Below are 14,261 nucleotides of genomic sequence, written 5' to 3'. Positions count from 1 at the left end.
GGAATGAAGCGGAGATAATAATCAAGAGTATGCTGCAATTATCTTTGATATTCAAATTGGTATTTTTGTAGCTGGCAATGATATGTCAGTGCTATCAAGTAGGGGTCGCTGATGATGCAGCTAGCCAGGCGGTGAAGCCAGCCTCTGTACCATCTGTGTAATGATCCCACTTTGGGATGTGATGGGGACCAGATTAGCCTAGATAGTAGGGTATAACCTTCACCAGCACCTCACAAAGGCTTCTGTGTTCTCCTGGTTGTTGCCCAATAACTCCAAGCAGTAGATGGTACCTCTGCTGCCTGGCCTCTCCTGTATATAATTGTGTTGACAGTTGTTTTGGGGGCTGCAGAGAATTTGAAAACTTGGCATGATCTTGTCTTGTTTTACTTGGTAATAACATTTTCTAGCCTCCTGATGTGGGTACGTATATGTGCAGTCTGGCTCGTAGTGAATTCTGTACCATTGGAGTTTATACTTCTGAAACTGATTCCTGTAACTGCTGTTGACAATTGCAAATTGTCCGTCTGTCTTGTTGTGAAGACGATAAAGTGTGTTTCTATAATATGTATTTTATATGGATGTAATGCATACATAATTCTATATACCAGTACTTCCGAGTTTGTATCCTGCTGTGTCTACTGTGGGTAACAGTAATACATTCAAGATATTGATGGAACGTACCAGTATATTTTCTAATTTGAATTTTTTGATTAATGTAACACTTGTATTTGACATGATGTCTAGATATCTACATGATCTTTATACTTGTTGCAGTTTTAAGAAGTTTTGGAAACTTTTAAACTCTCTGATTGGTGTTCTTTTTCATAACAATATAATCAGAAATTGAGGAAACATTTTTCTTTTGATGAGAAGGAACTTTCTCAGTGTTCTAGTGATGTATCTTACTTTTATACAAGTATTAATTTAGTTTTGAAACTTACAGAACTTTCAGAATTGTATTATCTTAATTCATTGGAGATTGTTGCTGTGGTTTATTTCTCAACTTTTGGGTAAATATTCGAGAACAAATTGAAGTTAATGAATGATTCCTTAATTTTGTTGCTATTTGTATTTTTCAGCACATGGTGCAGAACCAGATGACGCCGACGTATCAGTATGCGGCGGCGCCTACGCCTACCGCCCTGGAGGAGTACACAGGTCATCCCCAGGTCGTAGTAAGCCAACCCACCACAGTAGTATCAGCTGAGGCAGCCCCACCCTTACAGTTCAAACCCCAGGACACGCCCTACCCCGTCACCACGGTAACTCCAAACGGAGGCGTGGAGCAGCAGACGGTAAGGCCGCCGAGACAGATCAATGTACGTTAACTTCTCTCTCTAAGCATGGCACCTTTGTCAGTGCCTGGTTTGGGTTTTGTTTTAGCATTGTAGATGCAGAGTTTTAACCCCTGGTAATACCGCGATCTGATCAGCATACACATTTTGGAGTCTTTTTGTATTTTTAAGCTGAAAATTTGGCGTATAATGTTGTTGATGTGGTTAATTGCTTAGCTTTGGTGACTTATACTGAGTTGTCAAAAGCTATTAAAAGATGTATCAAGTATGTTCATTATTGATTGAAGCAAATTCTATCTATAACAAATAGATATGAAAAAAAACATGAAAAAGTGAATGTCCCAGTTTGCTTATGAAACTCTGTGGATCAAAAAACGGTACAAAGTAAATGTCGGCCTGTGATACTTTAATGCTACTGACATGAAAAGTTGTAAATCTTTGTCCCCTGAGCATTCTCTTCACAAGTTTGTGATTTGAAATGACAAAGTCTGTATGTTGATCGGATGGTTGTGCGGTTTACATACTCACAACAGACTCAACTGGAGGTTGGCGCATGACGTCCAAGGTTTGATGGTGTTGGAGCAAGATTGTGTGCTAGAAGACTTGTGGATGAACCTAATGAGTAAATTACTAAAAACTATGTTTTGTTGTAATAGGCAATGATATATGTTTATTCTGATTTTTGTTTTTCGAAATTTGCATTATTAGATCAAAATATATATTTCTTTTTCTTTCAAAATCATATGGATTGTTTCTTAATAAGTAATGAAAATATGAATCATTGGTTTGAAAACGTTGATGAACTGTATATTCAAATTACTTGAATTTCTCAACAAATATCAAAAATCTGAATCTTTAGTATGAATATGAAGAAGAACTGTATATATTCAAAATCACTTGAATTATTTCTGAACAAGTATTAAAAATATGAATCATTGATATGAATATGATGATGAATATTGACAGTATGATAGGAATCATTGTTAAAGATGTGACCTTATAATTAGAAAAGCATGATGAAATATGTAGATCGACAGATAATTGATATTCCTTAATGAAGTTTAATATTTGATCATGCTCTGATTGATGTATTGATTAACTGCATGGATGAAGCTGGATCGCTTGTTTAATCCTGATCAAATCTCGAACAAGTGGCATGCATTTTAAAATCAAACGACAGGCTTCTTCCTGAAGTAACAATCCTGTGAAAAGAAAATCATATATCTCCCCTTTTCTGCAAAGATTGCATCTGAATTGCTGCCTGATTAATTTTCAATCTGTTTATTTGCATCAGAAATAGTCATAATTAGCTCCATACTATGTATGATATACATTTCTGACTAATGCATAATGCAATTGATGTCAAACTGATGAATCAGACAGAAGATGCATGTTGACATGTTTTCTCGGGAATGAAAACCTGATGAATGTTTCCACGAGTGTCAAACTTTCCGTGTTATTTAGCTATTGACAAGTTCTACTCATAGTAATCCACCTTCGTAATCTTGTAAAACGATCGATACAGCTTTTGTTTGTGATCTTGTATCCCAGCATAAAAAAGATTCTGTTGTCTGTCATGTTTCAAATTTGCATCTTAATTTTGATTTGATAACACGATAAAATTATAAATTAGATAAAGTTGACAGTGATAGGAGTTTTCTCCTGGCTCCATTTTGCACATTATCAGAAATTTGTGGCTTTGTCTCTGAGATAATTCACACACAACATGCTACATCGTTTGCTGAAATGATGTTTCGCATGCATCTTGCTCTTTTTGATCAACAGGATATGCTTAATATGAACCTTATCTGCATTTATATAGTGATGCTGTTCTGAAAATTAACGCACAACTTATTTTTCTGATACAGTATATGTAATAGTATTTCAAATCCAAAGGATTTTCTTGTGTGATTTTAAACCACAATACACATATTTTCTGCAAGGATGGACATGGTTATGAATTAATTTTCTATGCCCAGAATTTCATAGCAAAATTCCATTATAATTTGTGATTATCGTATGAAACCCTTGAATCATAAGGTAATTACATGTATATTTATGTTTAACCATCAAATTAATCAAAGGGGAGGGGGAAGACGAATGATTTAAATGTTCCAAAAAAGAAAATCTGGATTTATCTACAAATATTTCTTATCTTGAAACATGATTTCTAGCTTATTTTAAAAAAAATGGGGCCCTTTAGTAATGGGATCAAATATTTTGATTTGAATTTTCTAAAACATTCTACAGACACCAAATTGTGTTTTGATTTGAATTTTGTTCAACATTGAGCAGACACCAGATTGTAGAACCTTATTGTAATTTGGACTGCCTTTGTTCTATGTATTGTTCTAGGGAATGTATTTGGTTACAGTTTAAATGACAGCAATGTCTGATAGAAGCTTTAAGGGTCAGTGCTCTACTTATCAGTCAAAATAAAATAACATAACCTGATAGGGTTTTTCTTTACTGTCTGGAGAATGATATGCGCTCAAAGATAATGTAACTCAAAGATAATATAAATCTGTCTCCTGTATATGTTTGACCTTAGATTTTGTATCTTTCCCTTGAAGAGTTCCTGATTGAGCTTAAAACGACCGCCTATATATTAATATTGATGTTTAGTATTTTTCCCCTGAGGAATAAATCCTGATTGACTTTGAGCAAATTTGTTTGTATTTGAGTTTGAAAATTAAATTTGTATAAATTGTATTAAATCTTGTTTAATGCAAAACCTGACTTGATATGATCTGTTTTAGGAAATGTCATTTGTCAGGCCTATATAAGTCGTGCTTTTATCATGTTACAAAACTGATATAATCGGTTCCATTGAAAACGTGTGCTCAGTGGACGTGTTCTCTTTTGTCATCTGCAAACAGGCAGAGAAAGTTGGAAGAAATAAATTCAATCAAATGCATGCATGACTGTGCATTACAACTCTTTAACAAAGGACCTGATCCTCTTTTATGTTGTAGGGACAAACATTTCACCCCAGGCCTATAGCTTATGAGCAAATGGTATTAAAGATCGATGAGGTTATAATCACTATTTTGCATGCCAATTTTTTGCTAATTGACCATCCTACTTGCATTATTTTTTCTGTGCCACAATCCATTGTTTGTTTAACAAATTATTTGTCTAAGTCTTAAAATGAAACACATTTGAGATCTAATTGTTATTTCTGAAGAGAGTTATTGCAAAAGAAAAAAAATTCTAGTTTGAAAAGTTGAACATGAATCAGATGAGGCACAGAAAAAATATCTAATATTCCAGTTATTGTATTAATTTTTGTTGGAACATCTCTCAGTACTCAAGTAGTTATTTCAAAATTACATTGTGATTTGTACACACGGAATCAGAAGAAGTTTATATTGTAACATCTCAACTTCAAAGTGTAAGGTTTATTAGAAGTGCAGGATATATACCTACATTCTATTGCCAGTGCTAGTTATTGATGTCACTCAACCTAATTTTGACCAACGAGGCATCATAAGAAGCCAACTTTCAAAAGCAGAAAGACAGGATATGAGGCATTTTGCAATAATTCATACAGAAATTGTCTGATTTGGATACTTTGAACCAGAAAATGATGGCTGTCTAGATATAATGGTGGAATGGCACCATTTTGTCTTTGTGATGTTTACTGCTGATGGCTGATGATAAAAAAGAGTATAGACTTTTCTGTAGTGGCACTGACGCACCATTAGGGTACAATTCACAATGTAATTACAAAAAACTGTGAGGGTGTTGATCATACTCTAACCAGAGCTGCTCTAGGTCTTTTGTGTTGGGGAAAATTGTGGTGTTGGCACTGTTATTACCATATTGTTCACTTGTAAGTTATGTTATTAGAAACAAAAAAATGCATTTTATGATTCACATATGTTTTCTATATTTAACCTGGTGTCTGGATATATCTGTACTAATCTTGAAACTTTACAGAATGATGTATGAAGTTTCCATAGCAACCCTTTCTCACAAATGTTGTAATTTATATATAAACACCTTCAGTAGTTGTGACGTCCTTTCCCAAATTAATTAAATGTCTTGTATCATCTAGCTTAATCAAGAACCTTAGATATTTCATAAGAATTTCAGACACTTGTTTACCTGTGATTCTTTTGCAAAAGTCAAATTTGAAATACTTTTGATTTTGGCTTTTAGGTAGATGACCTTGTGCATTTTCTGATATTCTTGCAATATATGTGATGGTTTTAAGTATATGACTTTTGCAGAAAAATGAATTGTATGAATTATATTCAGAGAAGAAATGTCAAATAAAATGTACTTTGTCGCTTGCCTAAATCAACAATCATTTCAAACAAATTAAGTGATTTAATTGGTATTGATTTTAATGTAAACATTTTCTCCATAATTTACCAATGATTTTGGAGATGATTAAGATCTGTTTAATTTTCATTACATTTTATGTGTGATAGCATCCATTAATGTGCATTAAAGAGAGGCAATTGGTCGCTTTCTGAGGAAAGTAGCAAGTGATCCTCATGTTATTTCTAATGCGTTTTACCATTATACTTTTGTGATCCAATCATTAAATGGCCATGTCTCATTTCCGTCTAGATTGGCATCAGCACAGATGTAATCATTTGTTTACTATTTTAAGGGGACTAGAGTTTGTTTTTAGTTGAGCAACTAAACAGCTATTTGTCTGAAAGAAAGTATTGATTTTTGAGTAGCAGTGGCCTTCCTTAGACACATTTGCAATCTCATTTACCATTAAACCAAGTCTGTAATGACAGTAGGCATTATCGATCCCAGTAATTGTGGCCCTCTTTGTCTCAGTGTGCAGCCCTATCTCCTGGATTTAGCCAACTGCTGGGCTAATCCAACAGCTCATGTTCTTGACAATGGTCCTTAGTCAGGGATGAAGGGAATGGGGAGGAGGGGCGACTAATAATCTGTAAATACCATCTCTAATGTGGGCGGACAGCCACAGACAGGGACAGTTGATGTTATCAGGAGTAAATCAGTTGATTTTATCAGGAGTAAATAAGATGCTATTATCAGGGAGTAAATCATATGCTATTATCAGGAGTAAATCAGTTGACATAATCAGGAATAACCTAAACTATGTTATAGGAATGAAATAGATTATATTATAGTGATGAAATATTATATTGTTAAAATAGATTATGTTGTGTTAGTAAAATATATTTTATAGTAATGAAAATTAGTTTATGAATATACAGCATAAGTGTGAAATATCCATTGTTGAAGCTGTAATTTGTAGGTGTTCTTCCATAGTTGCTAACACCTGTTCACATAATCACAAAGTATAAATTGGAACCTGACAGGTGCCTGGTAAATCTAAAATCTTCTCTTTATATTCCAAAACAAAGGGAATTATGACCAATAATGAAAATATTTGAATCTTTTGTCTAAGTTAGGCTTTTATTATGTATAATTTTATAATATTACGATAATACAAAGAGGTATTGGTAAATGAGATTGATATATATGTAAAATGGCCACTAGATTTTCAAATGGAGATCACTTTACTATTGAATTGACCAACAGTTCCTTCCTATGTTTTCATATTTATTTAGATTTTATTTTTATTGATTGAAAAAGACTTTATTTATGCACATTCAGTCGGATAGTTTTACAATGATTTATGTTTTCTTTGATTTTACAGCAAACAGACCTAGAGGAAGGATCACAAGTACAGGTCTCACCTACTGTAGCAGCAGCAGCAGCACAGAACCTCGCTATCGGGCCAAAACGTCTTCATGTGTCAAATATTCCATTCAGATTCAGAGAAGCAGATTTAAAAAACTTATTAGGGGTAAGTGTTTGGTTTGAAATTATGTGGATTTTCACAGAGCTTCATTCTGTTACCCAAGTCTTCAATGTATGCTTGGTTATAAGTCTAAATATAAATATATACTTAGGACTAAAATAAATTGTCGGTGAATTTAGACATGGGAGTAATTGTGTTTCGAGATCTAGGTAGCAGTAGAAAGCCTGATCAGTAATTAGAGAGCAGGTCATTCATTATGTAGTAACATGTACGTGAAAGGGTTGGACCACGAGGTAATTTGTTGTCGTTTGGGATTGTGTAACTCTCCAAGGGATGAATAATACATGTGATGAAATAAGCAGGATGTGTGTGCATGTAAATTGCATGTGAGTGAGTAGAAAGTATGTATGCAACTGCCATATCAATGTGATTAACGATGAGCAAAGGAAGACAATGGTAATTTTACAGTGCCAGTTATCGTGCCCTTGAATCTCTGTCATGTTACGTTGTGTGTGATTGAGCAAGACCATCAACCGTGATTAAACAGAGTAATATAACATGGACCAATCAGAGCTTTTTCGTTTTACACCAACTAACCTATGAAAATTTTTTCGTCCAAAATGAAAGTTTTTGTGCAACACTGTTGACATTAAAGTCTGATTCAGTCGACGTATGTTTCCCTTAAACAAATAACTTTCTCAATTAGGACTGTGGTTTGATTAAATTTTTCAGCCGTTTTTTTAAAGAAATATTCAAAAAATATTTATTTATCAATCATTGATGGTAATATGAATTATGTACCTGGTATTCAGAACTGGTTATGATCATCTTATTACATTAAAAACTAAAGTTGTCAATGGAACTTTAGTTTTACAAATAAAACTAAAAGACAAAACAGGAGAAATATTGGTTAGTTAAATCACAATGAAATTGGTGTATAAAAGAGTAATATTGAGGTGACTGAGACAAATGATCAAGACAACATGATATCCATGGAGCAAAATTAACTCAATAATATTATATAACACTAATGTGACTAGATTTTCATCTCTGAAATGAAATTCCCGTCAGACTGTTCGTTCGAGATCTGCTACAAACATGCCCAATATTTGACATGAGACTGAGGAAGAAAACAACATTAATGGTTTTATTGTGTTGGAGGCTGCTTCATTATTGGTTTTGGGATGTGGCTCCAGGGACGGTTTGGCTTCCTACTCTAGTCCTGGCTTTGGTGATGATACAAAGCAGCTACAAATTGCGATGATGCAGTTTTGGCTGGAGCTTTATGACCGCTGTGCTCTGTCTCCTAGTCCTGAATGTTGTCAGATAATATTGGCAGACAAGGTTGCTAAAGCCTTTCATGTTTTCAAAATCAAGTTGATAGCCATGCAGTCTATGAAGGCATTTTGTTGATACGTGTAATCATTCAGTGATCATTCTGGGTGATTTAGTAAAGTTCTTGTCTCCATTACTCGGGTTTTTTCTTGCAAATGTTTTTCTCCAGATTTAACATAACTGTGAAAAGTTGATGAACTCCATAGCTATAGTCATGATGGCACATTTCTAAAATATCAAATGTAATCTAGAAAGGATAGGTTTCAATTTACAATATAATCCATGTTCAGTTCTCCGGACGGAAATGACCCGAGTGACTATAGGGGATACAAACATAGAAATGATGCTCAGTGCATCAGCTGATAACAGATGTTTTATTAACGAGTGCAATATCGGAGATGTGCGAAGAAGTCGCGTGCAGATAAGTTCAATTTTTTAACAAGGATGTAATGTGTTTGCACCGAGTTAGACACATGTACTGTTCGTCTGAGCAAGGCTTTTTTACTGCCTTGTGTGTGGGGTTGTTGATCATTGCCAATGGCCAAAAAAAATTACATGATTATCAGAGTTCAATGCGGTTTTTGAGTAAGGTGTGTTTGATTTCCTTAGTAACACCTACACTAATCAATGTAGTGACTGGACCATGTCCAACTCATGATCGATGTTCATAGCTACACATGATATTCAGGGCTTTTTCTGGCTTTCAGTCTTTTCACAGATATTTTGTATATATATCTATTCAGATAGGTTGCCTCTTTGTCTTTCATTTGATAGACAAACTCTAACCTTACATTCATTATGATATATAAACTAACTCATTTTAAATGCCTTACTTTCATTATCTTATGTTTTCATGTGACATGGAAAATGTTAAATGAACTTTTTATTTCTAATAAAAACTGAAATTTCTTTCTAACCTGATTGATCAGCAATCATTGCCCTAGCCAAAACCCTTTGGATTCAAGTTATGAATAACCTGAAAACATGAAGTATTTACTTTTCAAATCATCCCTGTCATACATGGATTGTCAGCAGAATTCATTCAGTATATGTCTTGATAGAGATCTAGTGATTCAAAATCTGTTCACTAGAAATGTTGCACTATTTACGTTGGCGGCTTTAATTGAGCATGTTAAATTAGAATTTATTGACCAAAAAGAAACCCACCACAGGGAAAGCCACCAACATTGCTCTGTCAGCTCCATGATAAAGACAAATTATTCTTCAGATAAACTCAGACTGACCTTTCACATTTCTTATTCAAGCTTCAGTGAAAATAAGATAAAATGCTACCAGTCAACTGGTTTATCTCTTCTCTGGGCCTGTCCTTCTAAGGCTCTGGTTTACCAGGGATGGTCAATGTACAAAACATATCACATTCATCTGTCTAGTTACAGGAATCCTTAAAGAATTGATATTTCAAGAGATGTAAAAGGGGTGTAATATTGATTAAAACTCCTGAAAATAATCCGAGACTGTTCTTATTGCAACGCAAAATGATGTCCTTTTAGTACCAGTGATATTGAAACGACTTCCCTGTGTAATTAAAACCCTGTCTTGTCTCCTTAATGCATGAGATTCATGACAAGAAAAAATTTTGTCTCAAATTGCAAGAATTCAAGTTGTCAAGTTACAGCGCGTAGAAACTAGAAAGTGATCGGATTCACACTTTTTTTGTGCAAGTGTTCTTTGGTTTCAAACCATTACCGTAGAGTCTTTTCTCTGAAAAAAGGCTTTTTGTGTTCTTCCCCTTCAACCTTATAACTATTTCTTTCAAGATGTTAGTGAAAAACTTAACAAGTCTTTAAGCCAAGAATTTAAAAGTTGTTTGTGCATTAGTTCACTAATTCCGAATTGCCAATCATTCAACAAAAAAACCCGAACTTAACAGCAAAGCTTAGTGGGATATCTAATGTTGAGGAATGTGAGATGCTTTAGTGGTTTGAGAATATGAAGTGTAAAGTGATTGAGGAGCGAGAATACTGGCAGTGCGAGAAATGACACTTTTTTTCTTAATTAAACATAATTTTGACAAATCTGTTGTCTTCAACTACATTTCGGTTTCTTGGTAATTTTTGTTAAAAAATTAGAATGTAATAAACAGAGTGAAACTCTTTTATAAAGCAAAGTGTGATGATGATGGATTTCGTTTCACAATTTTGAATTAATGATAGAATTATGATATTTTGCTTTTAACTTTCAGCAATTTGGTAAAATCATAGATGTTGAAATCATCTTCAACGAACGGGGATCAAAGGTAAGTCCAAATTTCTTAAAGATATCTGAATCATCATATTATATTTAATTGGAAAACATTTGATTTAAATGAAGTCCATTTCAATTATTATGATACATTATTTTAAAGTGATTATTAGATGTAAATAATTTTTAAAATTTTCAAAATAAATTTGAATTATAAAGATATTTGTTGATAAATAGATTCTTTTATATGAGACTTATATATGATGATTCACATTCATTTATAATATACATTCATCGAAGTGCATCCTTTGAAACTAAAATAAAAAAAAATAAAAAATATTAATTTAAAATTGTTCTCTCTATTTTTATAACTAAATGCATTTATGTGTTTCTGTTTTAATCAGTGAAAGTGTGATGGCTATATTTCAATGTTTCACAAACCTGATTTTCAAGGATGCATTTCATTATCTTGTAAATCATGAAGTAAACATGTATTTGCAATCAATTTCCATTACTGTGTTTCTGGTAGATTAGCAACGAGTTGATGGATCATTTACATTTAAAAAAAAAAGAAGAAAAAAATCTTCAAATTCAAGTTTAGTCTCTGTTCATTCAAATGTGTGTTTTTGTGAAAGAAATGGAAATTGTTTGCGTAATATTAAGATGTCATAAATTAGACTTCAAGGAATTTGAAAATGAATTAAAAAAAATCAAAAATTAAACTTAGACTCATAAAAGATTAATTTTAAAATACATTTTTTTATCAAAATTTAATGAGTACAGGAACGAAAGATGTTTTTATTTGTTGTAAAGTCAAAACAAGTTGGATGTTTTCCTTGAAGTCTAACCTAGAAAATTGGTTAAGATTTGTATTCAAGATTTGAAAGTTTTTTCCATTTTCATGCCAAGTTTATATGGAAGATGAAACACACATGAAACCTCAGTGGGTAAATAGAAGATTCACTGATATAGGCAGTTGTTCATATCTTAATGGGAAAATTCTAAAAGGGCAGCTGTGGAGATTTATAAACGGGATTCACCATGGCTTTGGAATTTCATATTTCCCAGGCAGCTCACTAGACAAGAAAAAAACTTATTTCTATTAAATTGGCATATGTTCAAGACATTTGAGAGTAGCGATAAGAGCATGTGAGAGCTATCTCTGCAAGCTATCCCATAAGCAAGCCGGGTAATTTCAGACCCTATCAGAGAAGATCAGGTATTGATGCAGAAATTATTTTTATGAAAAATATTTAAACATGGCGAAACTATTTAAAAACTGCAGAATTATCTGTAGGCGATCTTCTCTTGGGAGTGCTTTCCAAAATTATTGAAAAAAAAGAATATCGGTTAGATGATGGCGATATCTTGCTGTAGTGTGGAACCTATCAGCCATTTGAAAGGCTTTCTGTGACAGCAGCCATCGCCTTGGCTTCCTGTGTGTTTCCTCTTCACATGTCATTATTATTACAAATGAGTTCTATCCCAAGATGTAAAGTTGGGAGGCTGGCAGGGAGTCAAATCTTCTAGCTTCCTTATCTTGTACTCAACTAATACAAGTCGGATGGGGATAAGGTCTAGGGGCTACAGGGGGAAATACAGACATTCACTTAGAAGGATGTGATAGTATGTGTACTTGGACTGTTTACTTGTAGGCTTCATGGTAGGGAAAACAGAAGGCCAGATGGGGGGGGGGGAGGGGTGTCAGGGTTTATTTGAACAGGCTTCTTGATAAGCAGGCCCTTAGGGAGGGGGGGTTTGAGGGAAATTATGAAGATATTAACTGAGGAATGGGGATGGTAGATTCATACATCCACAGATGTTTTCTTTGGGGAACTTGAAGACAGGTGGAAGCCCTAGCATATTGTATATATACAGAGGGTTTCCTGTGAAATCATGTAAGAAAAGATTAGAAAGTAAACTTATCGAGAGCAAGAGATCTGTTTTGGTGGATAAGGGCAAATTCCTTAGGGACAGGGACTGGGTTACATAATAGTGGTTTATTGGTGGCTCAAGGCCAAGCCAATCTGTCAATTCATCCCCAGACACAGATATATACACTACATGCTAAAAATACAAAACATGAGGGAAGATCATTCCTGAAATGATCTTCCTGTAAAAAGTCACAGAACATACATCAAAAGAAGACAAATTGCTTAAGCTCTTGAAAAATATTTCTTGTTGTTGTCTCACAAAAAATGATGATGATGTGAACTTGTAAAATTTGAGATTAAAATGGATAATAAAGGTTGTAAATCATTGGAGAGAATAACAGCTGTCTCCGCTCAGTGTGGATATTACAGCTCTTCCTGGAATCCTGAGTAGATAAAGAATAGGTGAAAGATTGATTTGATTATAACTTGGAGAGGCATTTCAATCAATATGCCATAGAAATATTCCAGAATTTATGAGAAATACAAGCCCTGATGTATTTTTTGACACTTCTTCGAGAATGATAGATAAAGTTTTCGGTGCTAGGTAATAAACCAAAATCTGATGATAAAAGATGCAAATGTATTTGATTTTATTAGCTATCATTGATTATGTACGGCAGAGATGGGGTTGTATCCTATTGAGAACAGTCTCATAGTAAACGTCAGAACTAGTTTACTGTAGACACAAACCAGGCCACGGTTATCATATAGTACTAAGTAGGCTAAATAGTGGTATTGATTCCTAAGCTGGAAAAATAATGGAGTTGTTGTTGTTGACTCACAGCAGCATTGAACAAATACAGAATTTGTTATGGGTAAAAGTCCTATGGGGATATATAGTATTGGAAGCACCGTTTATTTGGTAATTCTTTAGAGGGTATATTAATTTGGAAGAAATATGGTTCAATTCACTTGATGAGAAAGTCTAGTGATGGAAGATCAGTATTTATAGGGGAAAATAAAGGGGGGTAATAAATTCAGGGAAGTTTAGCAAAGCTCTTTTGACACCTGCCAGCCTCACTGTTAACCTATGAATCCATGTTTATGTACAAAATCCTGTAACTGACATTGTCTTTCAAATTGACTGTCATTGTCTTACTGTGCACTTAGAACTAATTAGCTGTTGCTCATGCCCATACTCTTGTAGTATGTACATCATAGCGTCTTTTACTACTATGGGAGACAACTCTGTATGTAATTATGCCCCTTTGTTTTGTGGTGTCTGATGTGTCAGATCACATGTCCGTTATCTGTCGGTACCATTTGTCCGCTTAGCGGCATGAAAGCATGCTGCTTCCTAGAAATGAGCATGACCTCCCTGATCTCGTAGCCAGGAAATTGTAAAGGAATATCTTAGATATTTTAGAATCATGGTCATCATATTCGGCTCATATTAGATCTTCATTACACATTGTAGGGGAAAGTGCAACTGATATAGATAAAATTCATAGACAAAAAAGTGAGAATTTCAGGACGAAGTGCATGATGAGTATCATTATCCTGATTGTAATAATAATTGATGATATAATTATTACATTTTGATGCCATAATCATTATGTTGTTTTGCACGATTTTAAAGCATGTTCCTTATTTTCCTCATGCATGCAGGGATTTGGTTTTGTAACTTTCGAAACTAGCGCGGAGGCTGACCGAGCACGAGAGAAAATGAACGGCACTGTGGTTGAGGGAAGAAAGATTGAGGTGCATGGTCAATGATTTACCATTTTGTGGTAG

The 14,261-nt window shown here is 34.1% G+C and overlaps 1 protein-coding gene across 19 annotated transcripts in view; it reads left to right on the top strand.

The window, feature by feature from the left end:
* Nucleotides 1-14,261, top strand: part of LOC138323840 (RNA binding protein fox-1 homolog 3-like) — a 99,993-nt gene that overhangs the window by 71,106 nt on the left and 14,626 nt on the right. For 13 of the 19 annotated variants that reach the window (XM_069268702.1, XM_069268708.1, XM_069268701.1 and 10 more), the window contains 5 exons: nucleotides 1,080-1,319; nucleotides 4,271-4,330; nucleotides 6,952-7,101; nucleotides 10,595-10,648; nucleotides 14,136-14,228. In XM_069268702.1, the coding sequence (XP_069124803.1) occupies nucleotides 1,080-1,319; nucleotides 4,271-4,330; nucleotides 6,952-7,101; nucleotides 10,595-10,648; nucleotides 14,136-14,228 (597 nt within the window). Of the gene's footprint in view, nucleotides 1-260; nucleotides 421-1,079; nucleotides 1,320-4,270; nucleotides 4,331-6,951; nucleotides 7,102-10,594; nucleotides 10,649-14,135; nucleotides 14,229-14,261 lie in introns of those variants that run through there. The other 6 variants (XM_069268717.1, XM_069268707.1, XM_069268704.1 and 3 more) reach the window with 6 other exon arrangements.

Source organism: Argopecten irradians, chromosome 5 (assembly GCF_041381155.1).
Source record: "Argopecten irradians isolate NY chromosome 5, Ai_NY, whole genome shotgun sequence".
Classification (NCBI taxonomy): domain Eukaryota; kingdom Metazoa; phylum Mollusca; class Bivalvia; order Pectinida; family Pectinidae; genus Argopecten; species Argopecten irradians.
This window is presented reverse-complemented; position numbering and strand designations above follow the sequence as displayed.